General features: G+C 36.4%; 1 protein-coding gene and 1 long non-coding RNA gene across 3 annotated transcripts in view; both read left to right on the forward strand.

The window, feature by feature from the left end:
• KIF13B (kinesin family member 13B) overlaps positions 1-16,356 on the forward strand; it is a 185,494-nt gene that overhangs the window by 16,317 nt on the left and 152,821 nt on the right. For both annotated transcript variants that reach the window (XM_045576884.1, XM_036423524.2), the window contains exon 2: positions 6,167-6,260. In XM_045576884.1, the coding sequence (XP_045432840.1) occupies positions 6,167-6,260 (94 nt within the window). The remainder of the gene's footprint in view (positions 1-6,166; positions 6,261-16,356) is intronic.
• On the forward strand, positions 9,685-10,791 carry LOC118710826. Its single transcript, XR_004985551.2, has 2 exons — positions 9,685-10,379; positions 10,527-10,791. It is a non-coding gene; the product is annotated as an uncharacterized LOC118710826 (long non-coding RNA).

A 16,356-nucleotide genomic window follows, 5' to 3' on the forward strand; every position in this document is an offset into this window, starting at 1 on the left:
TTTGCTGGCTGAATAAGCTGAACTGTCAGCTGTACATATTTTAATATTCAACTTGAGGAACTTGACCTAGAAAAGGATCCTGTTTGGGAAAATAATGTGGGATCTTTAACATTAGTGAAGTAAATTTTTCTTTCTTTCTTATAAGGACACGTGGATACATCAAAGCATTCATGGTTTGAGTACTATAAATAAAATTTGATTAGTCATAACATGAACTTATAATACTATTTAACATTAAGACCACTTTTTTTTTTATTGGTTTCCAGACATAGTGCTAAATTATTTTCCAATTTTATTATTTTAGGCTTCACTAGGAATGAACTGTTGTCCACGTATTACGTGCTATAATAATGATGAATATTTGGTGCTAATTTTTTTTTAACGTGGTAAAGTACCCATAGCATAAAATTTACCACCTTGAACTATTTTTAAAAATCTTCACCAGAGGATATTTTTTCCCATTGATTGAGAGAGAGACAGAGAGAGAGAGAGAGAGAGAGAGAGCCAACATTCTAACCACTGAGCAACTGGCCAGGACCTTAAACCATTTTTAAGTGTACAGTTCAGTGACATTAAGAACATTCACATTGTTGTGTAATCATTACCACTTTTCATCTTTAGAACATTTTTTATCTTGTGAAAACTGAAACTCTGCACTCATGGATCATTAATTCCCCATTACCCCCTCAGCTCAGCCCCTGGCAGTTACCATCCAGCTTTCTTTCTCTATGAATTTGACTACTCTAGGCACCTCATATAAGTGGAATCATACAATTTGTCCTTTTGTAACTGCTTGTTGCCCTTAGTACAATGTCTTCGAGGTTTGTGTTTTAGCAGAATTTTGTTCCTTTTTAAGGTTCAATATATTCTGTGAAATGTATGTCACATTTTGTTTACTCATTTATTCATCCATGGTCATTTGGGTTGCTTCCACCTTTTGGCTATTGTGAATAATGATGCTGTGAACATGGGTATAGTACTTCAGTGCTATTTTTGTAAAGGCAGTGAATAGCAGCTAACGCTTGTCTTTTTAATTTAAGTATTGTTTCCAAACAAGATGCTTATCTTTTGGATGTTGATGGTGTTTTGTTTTGTTTTTTAATTGAAAAGAAATTTAAAATTCAGATTAAGGCCTAAATTTGTTACTGTTACTTAATCTCTGTTTTGCTTTCTAAGCCATATAGAGCGAAAGTTTTTAAGAATGTATGTTTTTATTAATTTCAGAGAGGAAGAGAGAGGGAGAGAGAGAAACATCAGTGATCAGAGAGAATCATTGAATGGCTACATGCCCCACACAAGGGATAAAGCCAGCAACCTAGGCAATGCCCTGACTGGAATCAAACTGTGACCCTCTGGTTCATAGGTCGATGCTCAACCACTGAACCACACCAGCCCAGTGAGGAAGAAGTTTTTCATGGAGAAAATGTCATACTGAGAACCTTATAGTCATATAATTTAATTCAGCCAACTAGTAGCATTTGATGGGACTCTCGCTATAGCATTTTATATTAAAACTAGAGGCCTGGTGCACGAAATTAATGCACCCCTGGGAGGGGGGGGGTTTCTCAGCCTGGCCTGCACCCTCTCCCAGTCTGAGAGCCCTCAGAGCATGTCCAACGGACTGCTTAGGCCCGCTCTCTGGGGAGTGGGCCTAAGTCGTTAGTCGGACACCCTTATCACTGCTGCAGAGATGGGAGAAACTCCTGCCACTGCCATTGTGCTCGCCAGCTGTGAGCCCAGCTTCGGGCTGAGAGGCACTCCTGTGTTGAGCATCTGCCCCTTGGTGGTCAGTGCACATCATAGCTACCAGTGGTTCTGCCATTTGGTCAATTTGCATATTAGCCTTTTATTATATAGGATCCTGTCATATACCTGACCCTTAAACTCTCTTCAAATCTCACTGATTTTTTAGCTTGGGTGTTTGTGTCCTAGACATTCCACCTATATTCTAAACAGTCTTGTGAAAAGCCTTCTCTTAATATTTATGTATCAGTCAACAGAGCTGGGGTGAGAATTTTGTTTGAAAACTGAGCTAATAAAGAAGTGAAGATAGTTGTTTACCTTTTAAAGGCTACCTTTGATGTAAGTTAGATGTAAGGATATTTGTAAGTATTGTACTCTTGAGGACAAAATGATTTTAGGTTGGATATATTAGTTATTACTGTATTTTCTGGCGTATAAGACGACCCCCTAATTTTACAGTTAAAACATAGGTTTAGGCCTATATTCGCTGTATAAGACTACCCCCCACTTCCAAGGCAACACCAGTTCTTTTTTAATATATTTTATTGATTTTTGTACAAAGATGAAGAGAGAGAGAGAGAGAGTTAGAAACATCAATGAGAGAGAGTCATCGATCAGCTTCCTCTTGCACACCCCCCACTGGGGTTATGTCCCCAACAAGGTACATGCCCTTGACCGGAATCGAACCCGGGGCCCTTCAGTCCCCAAGCCAACGCTCTATCCATTGAGCCAAACCGGTCCCGGCACCAGTTCTTTTTTTAATAGACCGCCTCTCTGACTTGTTTTCTAGTAAAAAGCCTGCTCAGATTGGCCAGAGTCAGAGAGGCGGTCTATTAAAAAAAGAACTGGTGTTGCCTCGGAAGTGGGGGGTAGTCTTATACAGCAAATATAGGCCTAAACCTATGTTTTAACTGTAAAATTAGGGAGTTGTCTTATACGCCGGAAAATACGGTAGGCAATTCTTTGTGTTATACAGGATTTTCCAGGGATTGATTGGTTCCTTTATCATGCCATTTAATACTTATAAATTATTGATTATATCAAATGTCATGAAGGGGAGAAGAAAAGAGCTGTGAAGAGGATAGAGAAAAGCATACAAATATTGCAGAAAAAAATTTGGATCCCTTCTCAATTCAAGATAATTGGAAATGAAAGCAAAACACTATTTGTGTATGTGTGTGTGTGTGTGTGTGTGTGTGTGGTGGGGGAGGAATTATTTTATTTATAGTTTTTCAGGCATTCATTCTAGGTATATACTTATGCATACAGAACTATACATGTAGCTCCTTTGCTCAGACCAAACGATCTTGCAAGAAACTAATAACCAACCTTGTGGTAAGGGGTGAGATAGTAGATTCTGAGTCACAGTACAGTTTCTGGAGAGTTGGTAATGCATTTGTTATAATACAGATTTGACTGTAAGGGGCCAGCCAATACAGTATGCTCAGCCAATACATTTGTTCCTTTTTAAGAGTTCAATAATACTCTGTTAAATGTATATGTATATGTATTAAAGACTAGTATTAACAAAGTATGATCATAGCAAGCTTTGTTGAGCTCTGGGCCTAAGGGAAAGGAGTAAGTGAAATTGCATGTTTGAAAAGTTTTTGCAGTGTGGCCAAGACTTTCTTGCCACATTTCTGGATAGCCTAGAGTGAATTTAACACAAAGCATTAATGCTAATTGACTATGGTGGAACATATGCCTTTTTGGTGGTTAGTTTTCTACACCTAGGTAAAACATAGCTCTGATATTTTCCTTTCATTTCTCTTTGCCTGAAAATGTTTTGGCTAAGAAAAAAAAAAGAAAAAAAAGAAAAAAAAAGAAAGACCACTAAATTTTTTGTGCTTTTAAGTTATATCTTTGAGAACTAATGAAAAATAAGTGATACAAAATAACTTGGCAGGCACAGAGAGGGATTTTTTTTTTCCATTTGTCTCAATTATATAAGTTAAAAAAAAAAAAGAGAGAAAAAAATGACATTTCCTGGCAGTGGAAATATTTTAAAGTTATAATGATAATGTGATATTTGGCCAAGGTTCTTTGGGAACTATAAAATGATGCTAATGTAGTACAGTTCCTTTCTTAGATCATATTTTTGGGTAGTGGAGATAAGGCAGACAGAAAGTTTTATACTTTGGGTCAGAAAAGTATAAGAATATAAAAGTAATGACACCATAAACATAGCCTATATGTAAAAAAAAAAAAAAAGTTTTAGTAAGGTATAATTTACATATCACACAATTCATCTATGCAGTAAGTTTTTTATTATGCTCATGCTAGTTGTGCAACTGTCAACATAATCAGTTTTAGCATGTATTTATTAGCACCAATAGAAAATTGTATTTACTAGCAGTCACTCTCCCCATCTAAGCAATCACTAATCTATTTGCTGTCTTTATTTGCCTATTCTGGATATTTGAAATAAATGGAATAATACAATATGTGGTCTCTTGTGACTGGCGTCTTTTAGTTTACTTAGCACAAACTTCATCCATGTTGTGGTATGTCTCTGTACTTCTTTTAATTGCCAGATAATGTTCCATTTTGTGGATATATCACCTTTATCCATTCATTAGTTGATGGACAGTTGGGTTGTTTCCACTTTTTGCCTATTATAAATAGCTGTATAATACTGCTATGAACATTCATGTACAGACTCTTGGACAAGGCTGTCATTTCTTTTGGGTATATATCTAGAATTGGGAATTGCTGGGTCATATGCTAATTCTATGTTTAAGTTTTTAGGAACTGCTAGGCTATTTTCCAAAGTGACTGTATTATTTTATATTCCCATTAGTACTGTTTGAAGATTCAATTTTCCCCAAGTCCTTGTTATTTATTATCTGTCTTTTGATAGTTAAGCTAGTGGTGTGAACTGGTATCTCATTGTGGTTTTGATTTGCATTTCCCCACTGTCTAATGATGCACCTGTGCTTATTGCCCATTTTTCTATCTTTTTTTGGAGAGAAGTCTATTCAGATCCTTTGCCTATTTAAAAATTGGGTTATTTTTATTATTATTGAGTTGTAAGAGTTCTTTCTATTGTCTGATGCAAGTTCCTTATTAGGTATATGGTTGACAGATAGTTTCTTGATTCTGTGGGTTGTCTTTTTACTCTCTTGATGGTAAAAACACAAAGGTTTTTCATTTTGATGTGGTTCAATTTATCTGTTTTTTTCTTTTGTTGCTTGTGCTTTTGGCATCTTAACTGTCATGTAACCCCAAGTCATGTGGAATTACCCTTATGTTTTCTTCAAAGGGTTTTATAGTTTCGGCTCTTACATTTATGTCTATGATCTGTTGGAGTTAATCTTTGTGTATGAATTAGGAAGGGGTCTGTCTTCATTCTTTTGCATGTGGATATCCAGTTTCCCAGCACCATTTGCTGAAGAGACTATATTTTCTCCATTGAATGGTCTTGACAAAATCATTTGGCTGTAAATATGAAAGTATATTTCTGGATTCTCTGTTCCATTTATCTGTTTATCCTTCTATTCTTATGTTAGTACCACACTGTCTTGATTACTGTAGTCTATAGTAAGTTTGAAATTGTTGAATATAGCCTTTCTACTTTGTTTTTCTTTTTTAAGATTGTTTTGGCTATTCTGGATCTCATGCATTTTCATACAGATTTTAGGATCAGCTTGTTAATTTTTGAAATAGGAAAAAAAAAAAGCTAGCTGAAATTTTTATAGGAATTGCCTTGAAACTTGCAGACCTCTTTGGGAAGTATTACCATCTTCATGGTATTAATTCTGTCAATTCATGAACATAAATGTCTTTCTAATTGTTTAAATGTTTAATTTCTTTGAAACAGTGTTTGAAAATTTTCAGTGTACATGTCGTGCACTTCTTTTCAATTTATCCTTTAGTATTTAAATCTTTTTTTATGGTGGTATAAATGAAATTGTTTTCTTAACTTTATTTTTGAAATTTTCATTGCTGGTGTATATGAAACGCTACTGATTTTTGTATAATGATTTTTATCCTACAATTTTCAGAACTTGTTTATTCCAGTAGTCTTCTACTACATTTCTTAGGATTTTCTGTAAACAAGATCATATCATCTGCAAGTAGAGATAGTTTTACTTCTTTCCAATCTGGGTGCCTTTTATTTGTTTTTCTTGTCTAACTGCCCTGACTAGAACCTCTAGTACAATATTGAATAGAAGCTGCAATAGTAGACATCAGTGTCTTATTCCTGATGTTAGAGGGTAGGCCAGGCAGTCTTTCACCATTAAGTACAATGTTAGCGCTAGTTCTTTATAAATCACCTTTATGTGGTTGAAGAAGTTTACTTCTATTCCTAGTTTGTTGTATATGTTTATCGTGAAAGAGTGTTGAATTTTTGTCAAATGCTTTTTCTGAAATAAATTACTTTAAAAATGACTATTTTTCCTTTCCCCCTCCTCATTTACAGAAATTGACTTGCATACCAAATGTGTGGTGGATGTAGATGCAAACAAGGTTATTCTTAATCCTGTGAATACTAATCTTTCCAAAGGAGATGCCCGGTAAGTTAAGAAACAGTGTTATGATTAATGGGTTTTTAAATGACTCAAAGCAACAATGGCTATTGAATTGAGTTCATCTTAACAAATATCAAATGCTTACTGTGTAGAGACATATTGCTGTCAGGTTGAAGAGATGAGACCTATAACATGCAATGACTAAGTACCAGAATGAGTTTTTTAGATTATAATAGAAGCTCAGAGAAGAGAGCTTAGATTAGATGGTGATGTAACTGAGGAAGGCTTCTTCTTGAAGGAGATGGTGCTGGCTGGAGGATTAAGTAAGATGTAAAAGGGAACAAGTGGAGTAGAAGGGAAGGCTTTTAGGTTGTTCCTCAGTTTAGGTTGCTTTTACTTCTGCCAGTTTGAATCCGGTGTGTCCATCAGCCCATTTCAAGTGCTGCATTTTCCTGAGGCATTCCTGCAGCCCTTATTTATTTATTTATTTATTTATTTATTTATTTATTTATTTATTTTTAGTATGTTTATTAAAGCAGGGTACAGTGAAATCAGGAAGGGCTTAGGATAGAAGAAGCAACAGAAGAATCCAGGCGGGGTTGCTTTGGCCTCTAGAAATGTTATAGGAAAGAAATGAGCCAAGGTGGCTGCTGTCAACTCATTGGAGAGCCAACGAAAAGGGGGGCATTGGAGACAGGTTGAGGGTGTTAGCCCAGGATGAGCGGCTGCTGCCCACTGCCTCCCTGGTTGCAAGTCTCATGGAGCCTGTTGAGGAAGGGGGTGGGGGAGGGGGAAGGAGCATAGATGTGCTCCTGGGAGGGAGAGCACACTCAGTGATTCTTTGTTAAATTTCTGAAAGCTGTAATCTCTACTACCTAATTTCATGATGATATATTGTTTTGGATTGTTCATTGTAGGTCTCCAGTAGATGGTAAGGTCTTGGAGGGAAGGGACTCTGTCAGGGGTTGAGGAAGAATACTTGAGTATTGCTTTTGCACTTGGATCATTCAGTAAACAAGAAGGAAGGCAAGAAGATATAAAGAAAGTAAACCTGGGAAAGAAGGAAGAGATTTTTTTTTTCTCAGTAAATACAGGGAAATTAATTAAAAGAAACTGGGATCAGATTATAGAAGATTTGAAAGTAGATCAGGAAATTTGGCCTATATTTCTTGGGCTAAGATTTTTAAAAAAATATATTTTATTGATATTTTACAGAGAGGAAGATAGAGGGAAGATAGAGAGAGTTAGAAACATCGATGAGAGTCATTGATCAGCTGCCTCTTGCACACCCCCTACTGGGGATGTGCCTGCAACCAAGGTACATGCCTTAGACCAGAATCGAACCTGGGACCTTTCAGTCTGCAGACCGACGCTCTACCACTGAGCCAAACCAGTTTCGGCAACATGTTACCTTTAACAGTTTTTTGAATAATGTGATTAAGGAGGTGGATTAGGAAAAGGTGTCAGTTGGCATTGTAGAGAATGGGTCAAAGTGGAAAAAAGACTGGCTTTTTACAGCAATTAGCTATATCAGCAGTGTTTTTGTCCTGACCCTGGGAGTGGACAGCACAAGTTAGAGAGATAGTGCCCACCATGATGCTTTTCACAAAGTAGCTACTTTATAAATATTTGTAGAAAAAATGTTATATGTGGAGATACATACACCATAAATGTTCCTTGGAGCTGAATTTAATTGAGTTGACAAAAGCACTGGAGTCAGAAAATCTGAAGTCGAATCCTTACTTAACTAAGTTATTGTAGCTAGTTACTGTAAACTTTTCTGAGTGATGCCTGCCTTACCTGTCTCAGAGAGGTTTTCTGAAGATCAAATTAGTGATTGTTAAAGTTCTTTGTAAAAGTGTCCTACAAATGGTCAGCTTTGTTGTTACTGATATAGAGATATTTCTTCAGCATCTCTAGAGTGTGGATACTATCAGATATGCTATTATTAGAGTGTGAAGGATATTGATGTGTCAGAAATGATATTGGGATTTTGAGCCTGCCAATTGAATGACTTATTTTGTCCCGAGTATTCATTGAAATTATTAATTTTGGGGGGCTGTTTATTGCTGTTAGACTTTTTAATCTGTAGACTGTTGTTTTATTTGGAAATGTGGGTACCTCTGAACAAACTTGGCATTAACTTATGGTAGAAAGAGTTTGGGCTTTATACATAGACTTACTTGGATTCCAATTCTGGTTTTGCCAATTGCTAGCATGTTTATCTACCTGTGTACCTTGCTGTATAACCAATTGCCTCAGAGGCCTAGTGGTAAACAACCATAATCATTTAATATCTCGTGATTTCTGTGGGACAGGCGTTCAGACAGGGCACAGTGGGAATTGTCTGTGCCCCTTGCTGCCTGGGGCTTAGCTGGAAGACTAGCAGGCTGGGGGCTGGAATCATTTGGACGAGGTTCGGTTACCCAAGTCTGGTAATTGATGCTGCTTGTTGGCTGGAGATGTCACTGGGGCAGTGGGCAGAGCACCTACTCACAATCTGGAGGCAGATTCCAAGAGCAGGCATCTCGAGTGAGAAAGCCAGATGGAAACAGTATTGTTTTCTGTGTCCCAACCTTGAGAGTCATGAAGCGTCACCTCTGTCACATTTTCTTTTTCTTTTTTTCCCAATCTTTAACTTCTTCATTGATTAAGGTAATACATATGTGTTCTTATCCCCCAATTAACCTCCCTCCCCTCTCCCGCTCCCCCCATGCCCTCACTCCCCTGTTGACTGTGTCCATTGGTTGGGTTTATATGCATGCATACAAGTCCTTTGGTTGATTTCTCTCCCTTACCCCCACCCTCTCCTATCTTCCCTTTGAGGTTTGACAGTCTGATCACTGCTTCTCTGTCTCTGGATCTGTTTTTGTTCATCAGTTTATGTTGTTCATTATATTCCATAAATGAGTGAGATTTGTCACATTTTCTTGCTCAAGGCTGGTATAAAATTGCATGGTTTGAAGAAGAGGAAACAGACTCATCTTTCAATGTAGGAACTTCATTGTCACATAAAAAAACAGTTGGCCTGGGATACATCTTATTGTGGCTGTCTTTGGAAAACAATCTGCCACAGGGTGTCATAGTATCTACCTGATAAGGTTGTTGTTAGAATAAAATATGCACACAGAAGTTTAAAAAAAAAAAAAGGTTTCTTTCCCTGTAAGATCTTTAAATCTCAGAGATTTGTGCAAGAATTAAATAATACTTTTTGGTTCTATAGAAAATCTTGCATGGTTCTTTTTTTCCCCCTGTATGAAAAAACAAATTGAGTATTACTCAGTGCTGTAGAGTACCATCTGATGAAAAATTTAATGATAGTTTTTAATAAAGTTGATATGTAATGATTTTTGTTTTTCGCTTTTAAGTATATATTCTTATTGACTTCAGAGAGGAAGGGAAAGGGAGAGAGAGATAGAAACATCAGTGATGAGAGAGAATAATCAATTTGCTGCCTCTTGCTCACCCCAGACTGGGGGTTGAGCCTACAACCTAGGCAGGTGCCCTGATTGGAAATCAAACCGTGACCTGGTTCATAGGTCAATGCTCAACCACTGAGCCATGCCAGCCAGACTGTAATGGTTTTTATTGAAGTAGTGTTAAGAAGCACAGCTTTTTAAAAAAACAACTTTTATTGAAGTATCAAATATACATATAGAAAAGTGCATATAACCTGATGGATTTTCGTTAAACATACTCTGATAAACAAACACCAAGATATAAAACAAGAACATTACTAGTATGACAAAAGACCCCCTCATGAGAAGTGCTTTTTCTTTTAATGTAATATCAAGGTGAAATAAGTGTAAAAATTTTGGAATGTAGCAGTTCAGTGGTATATATTCACTTTATTAAGTTGAGGAAAAATAGGAAAGCACAAATTAAAAGCTATTTTATATGATATTGAATTAGTTATAGTTTAGTTTATAGAATGACTGATAACCCATAAAACAAGTTATAGTTTTATAGGGGCTGTACTTGTAGCTAGAGAACCAGGGATTTGAAATTAACATGTAAGTGATTTGAGTCAGTTTGAGTCACTAGTCAGAAAGGTTCAAATTAATATTTTTCCTTTAAAAGCTACAATATTCTTGCATTTGAATAGCATCCAATTCTATTAATCTAACACTGTCACTAATTTTATATGTATACTTAATAGCTAAAGTTAGTATACTTTGAAAGTGAACATAAATACATTAAAAAATAATGGTTTATATATTGTTCTGATTTATTTTGCATTAACTTCTGAAAGTTTCATAATTTGATGTTTACCCTTATTAAAACTAATAGAAGTCATGGTTAAATGAGTAGGTAAACCATTTCCAGTTTAACAGCTTAATCATAGGGATTTGGGAAACATTTTTGCTATGATATATATGGAGTTTCAAAACTATTTTGAAAAATAAATGCTTAAAATTCAGAAAATTGATAGTACAAGGCTAATGAGACTAAGATGCTGACTTTGGTGGCAGGTTTGATTCCTGATTAAGGCACATAACTGGGTTACGGGTTCAATCCTCAATTGGGGCTAATGTGGGAGGCAGCCCAACCATGTTTCTCTCATATCTCTCTCTCTCTCCCTCTCTCTCTCTCTCTCCCCCCCCCCACCTTCCCCTTCCTCTCTCTAAAAACTAATTAAGAAAAAAAAAAATGCTGACATTGGCGCCAGACATCCTGGGTTGAATCTCAGCCACACTACTTAACGTGTGATATGGAGCAAGTCGCTTAATTGTCCTCCACCTCAGTTTATTCATCTGTAGAGATTATAATAGTACCTGCCTATAGATTGTTATGAAGATTAAACTGGTTAAAACATGTAAAATTGCAATGCCTATTTATTTATAATAAACCATATATAAATATTAGCTATTATTTGGGTATTATTGTTATTGTTATTATGGCCTGTAATTAAGTTGTAGTCTGTGATATGTTTAATGAGCTAGAATATAACATCCTAAAGAAAGTAAAAAAAAATTTTTTTAATATATTTTATTGATTTTACACAGAGAGGAATTGAGAGGGACAGAGAGTTAGAAACGTCAATGAAAGAGAAGCATCGACCAGCTGCCTCTTGCACATCCCCCACTGGGGATGTGCCTGCAACCAAGGTACATGCCCTTGACCGGAATCGAACCCGGGACCTTTCAGTCCACAGGCCGACGCTCTATCCACTGAGCCAAACCAGTCCTGGCGAAAGTAAAATTTTTTTAAACCAAAATCTATTCAATACTTAAATATACATGCCTATCAGGAAATTACCTAGCTCTATAAATATTTCAGTTTTGCAAAGTCAGAAACTATTTGTCTAGTTTGCGCAAAGTTGATGAGGCTCTTAGGGATTAAAATGCCATCTGTAACAGAGATAGGATCCTTTATTTTATGTTTACAATAAATAAAATATTAATCCTTGCAATCTGGGCTTCTCTTTTTAGTATCAACTAACTTGGGAAACCAGATCAAAACATTGCTTGTGAATATTGATAAGAACAAAGGGACATTTTATCAAATGCTGAAAAGATTAAGGATGAACTCTTTCATTCCGAAGCATGCAATTTGAAGACTCTAGTGTATGTTGAAACATACCAGATCAGTCCTTTTCTTATACATATAGTACTCAATACACACTACTAGATTTGATCTATTTATTTTCTCATGTACAGGTACACTGCTTATATTACTACTAATACAATTAAATGTGTTTTTGGAATTACCTCTTTGTCCTGCATGAAATTAGTCTTCTAAATTGGTCCTTAGGGTTTTCCAAATCTTTGTCAGCAATGTATGTACAATCATCTTTTAAAAGACTAATTAATTATCTATTCTTAGTAGACTTTTAAAATTAAATTATTATCTCTGTATATATTTTAACATTGCCCTCCCCCCCATACATACCCTCCCTCCCCAGAGTTTTGTGTCCATTGGTTGTACTTATATGCATGAATACAAGTCCTTCGGTTGATCTCTTATCTCCCCCAGATCTCCCTCCCCTCCCCTCTGTAATTTGACAGTCTGCTTGTTGCTTTATATTCTTAGTAGATTTTTACAAGTGTAATTCTCAATGTGTGGTTCATAGCATTTGGAGTCCTTTTTGTAACTAGTTAGAATAGTACCTTAATGTAGAACACAGCCCTTTTAAGTAACAAAATAAATCCTTAAGCTTATTTTGATTGAATATCTTAAAAACATATGAGATTTTTATTCTATAATAAAATGTTAATCCTAGTTAGCCTATCACCATGATAGGACAAAGTATCTTTTTAACTTTATTTAAAAATTGTTTCCTTTTTATTGAATTTGTTGGAGTGACACTGGTTAACAAAATTTCACAGGTTTCAGGTGCACAGTTCTATAATACATCACCTATACATGGTATTATGTGTTCACCACCCCAAAGCAAGTCTCCATCCATCACCATTTATCCCCCCTATACCCTCCTCCACCCCGCACCCTCTGCAGTGGCTCTTAAATGCTTCCGCCCAGAGGTGGTATGTGTCTCTTCTGTTTGCTTGAAATTCATTGGCCGGAGGAGGTCACATGACCAGAAGTATCTTTGTGAGTGCCTAGAGGGCGAGTTTCAAAATAGTTTCTTAGTCCAAGTTTTATCTTCTGCCTTTTGCCTCATTCCTTCCTCTACCCACCAAACAGGCCTTTCCTGCTAACTCAGGCTAAAAGGTAATGATGTTTTAAAGGGGAGTAAGGAGTGATTTCCGTGGGTCGTGGCAGCCACCATTTTATGAAATAGTTTTGTTATAAAGGTTATGTATAAGTGAGTTTGGAAATGAGAATGCATTTTCCCATAGGAACCAATAGTCATTTCTAGTAAAAATACTATTCTATTAAGAAAAACGACAACTAGCCGGGACCGGTTTGGCTCAGTGGATAGAGCGTTGGCCTGTGGACTGAAAGGTCCTGGGTTCGATTCCAGGCAAGGGAATGTACCTTGGTTGCGGGCACATCCCCAGTAGGGGGTGTGCAAGAGGCATCTGATCCACGTTTCTCTCTCATCAATGTTTCTAACTCTCTATTCCACATGTGTCAAACACAAGGCCCGCGGGCCAAATCCGTCCCGCCAGGCCTTGCAATGTGGCCCGCAACGCGCTGTCATCACTGCACTCCGCTGCGTTTCCATCACAATGACAGTTTATGACATTTCAGTAAACCATTCGGCCCGCGATTTAGGCTGGATTTTAGATTTTGGCCCCTTCTCTGATTGAGTTCGACACCCCTACTCTATTCCTTTCTCTTTCTCTCTGTGAAAAATCAATAAAATATATTTTAAAAAAATAACAACTCATATAATCACATTTTTAAAGTTTTGATCTGTAGCAGAAGTGAGTCATAGCTACTTCCCATTTCATCACACGTATTAAAAAGTATGTATGTTGAGATTGAACAAAATAAGTACTTTTTACTACTTATTGAGGACATTTTGAAGTGAAAAGGATTTTATTTTTTTGGTGCAGTGTGTGGTTATAAAGAATGCAGTGACTACCAGAAACTAATATATTTTGTTGTCACCATGCCAAAGGTGTCAGAAGTTTTACCTACCATTGTTTTTGTACAATTAGTGAAAAAGGCAAATGTCTCAGTGTTATGAAAATAGTTTTGACCTCAAGATTCCTAAAAAGCTCTGGAGGACCCCTAAGAGTCCTTATACCACAATTTGAGAATCACATTTAGGGATTAATCTAATTCATAAACTCTATGGATCTTTGATTTTTTTTTATTATTAAACAACTTTATTAAGATATAATATACATACCATATAATTCATTCCTTTAAAGTGAACAGTTCTGTGGGTTTTTTTTTTTAATAAATTTACAAAACAAAGTGTTAATTTAAAAATTAAACAGTACATTAGACGTGGAACGTAGGCCAGGTCCTGGCTGTTGTATGCCAGGGTCACAGAAAAGCCAGTTCTTGAAGCACTCAGAGTTGCGATTTCTCCTTTGTAAAATGAGGTAATAATGGGACTTACAGAAGCAGTCGCAAACCAAATGAAACCAAGCACAGTGTCTGGCATAAAATAAACACACCATAAATGTTTTGTTTTGGGCACAGGAACTAATTATTAGAACTCAAATACTTCACTCCTGAAAAACTCTTAAGAAGTCATCCTGGCCCTAGCTAGTTTGGCTCAGTGGATAAGAGCGTTGGCATTCAGTGGTTTTTTAGTGTTGACCCTGACAAAGAAAATACCTGTTGAGAAGGGCTCCTGGTGCTAATTGGGCTCAAATTAAAAACAAAAACAAAAACTAGAGCCTGGCAGCTATTGCTGAACAGGGCCTCTCAGCAAGCTGTGCTTTAGGGAGAAGACTGCACTAAACTGCCTGCCTCCCTGAATTGTGTTTCTGCCCATTGAGCAAATCTATTTATTTTTTATTTATTTTTTATTTTTATTTTTAAATAAAAAAAAATAAATAGAAAAAAAAATTAAAAAAAATAAAAATAAAAATGAGCAAACCTATTTAAAGGAGTTCCTGGGATGTATTTCAACCAATAGGGCTGAGACTTGCCCTGTCCAATTGGAGCTGTGTGGCTATATCCTCAGTAGCATCCTCGCTGACGAATTAGAGCAGCTCCATTTGACCTATCAGGGCAGTGTTTTTTGGACAAATCAAACTGAGGATTTGGAACCCTCATTTGCATGACAATAGATCAATCTGGGGCCAGGGCCAAGGACTTCTTTCTCTAAGTCAACTCCCTTCTGGCTCAGGGGAGCACACTTTCCCTTTCCACCTACAACTGCATTTTTCTTACCTTGAGCTGAAACCAAAGATGTCTCAGCTCAGCAGAGTGGAGTGGAGTGATCTTGGCACACCAGACCAGTCTGAGGAGAGGCAGAGCAGAACTGCTACCCAGAGAGGGGTCAAAATAAAAATGAGCAAACCTATTTAAAGGAGTTCCTGGGATGTATTTCAACCAATAGGGCTGAGACTTGCCCTGTCCAATTGGAGCTGTGCATTGAAATGCAATGTTATTGAGCTGTTTTCATGGAATAAAGTCTCTTCTTTTACCACATCCTAAATTGGGTATTCCTATTGGTGTTGAATTGGCTGGCAATCACAGGTTGATAGACATGTATTTACCGAGTTGTGCAACCAACACCATTATCTAATTTTATGACATTTTAATCATCCTATTAATCTACTTCCTGTCTATAGATTTGAGATTTGCCTATTCTGGACATTTCATATAAATTAAATTATACAATTTGTGGCCTTCTGTAATTGGCTTCTTTTACTTCGCATAGTGTTTTTGAGGTTTCTCTTTGTTGTAGCATTTATCAGTACATTCATTTTTATGGTGGAATGTTTTATTGTATTATATTTTCATCAGTTGATGGATATTTGTGTGGTTTCTACTTTTTGACTATTAGGAATAATGCTGCTGTAAACATTTGTGTAAAAGTCTTTGTGTGCACGTTTTCTTTTTTCTTAAGGTAGGTATCTAGGAATGGAATCGCTGTGTCATATGGTAACCCTTTGCTTACCATTTTGAGAAACTGCCAGCTTGTTTTCCAAAGCAGCTGCAACATTTTATATTTTCACTATTATTATATGAGGATTCCAATTTCTTTTGCTTTTAAAGAACTTATTGACTGTAAGGAAAATAAAAACAGGTCTTGGCCAGATTCAATTCTAGGCTACTGATTTGGAACCCCAGGTTCTAGTTTTCTTTTCTATTGAACAGTATTTCTTATAAGGTGTTTAAAAAACAAGCAAAATTTTAACATTATAATATTCCCGAAGGTTTAAAGAATAAAATACTTTTATGTACCTAACACTCATTTTCATAAATCATTACTACCCTGTTTCCCCGAAAATAAGACATTGTCTTATATTAATTTTTGCTCTCAAAGATGCGCTAGGTCTTATTTTCAGGGGATGTCTTATTTTTCCATGAAGAAGAATATGGTACACATTTATTGTTAAATGAAAATAAAGGAAATTTATTACCTGTATATGGTACGGTAGTACTGTAGTTGTCAACAAAAAACAGACAAACTGTGAATCCTACAGTATCAAGAATTTACTCATTTATTCAATGATAATCATGTCATCGTCTTCTGGAACATCATCATAACAATCCAATTCCTGAATTTCCTGGTGAATTTCTTGTGACTCCATTTCTTTCAGGA

The sequence above is a fragment of the Pipistrellus kuhlii genome, unplaced genomic scaffold (assembly GCF_014108245.1).
Source record: "Pipistrellus kuhlii isolate mPipKuh1 unplaced genomic scaffold, mPipKuh1.p scaffold_m20_p_8, whole genome shotgun sequence".
Lineage (NCBI taxonomy): Eukaryota > Metazoa > Chordata > Mammalia > Chiroptera > Vespertilionidae > Pipistrellus > Pipistrellus kuhlii.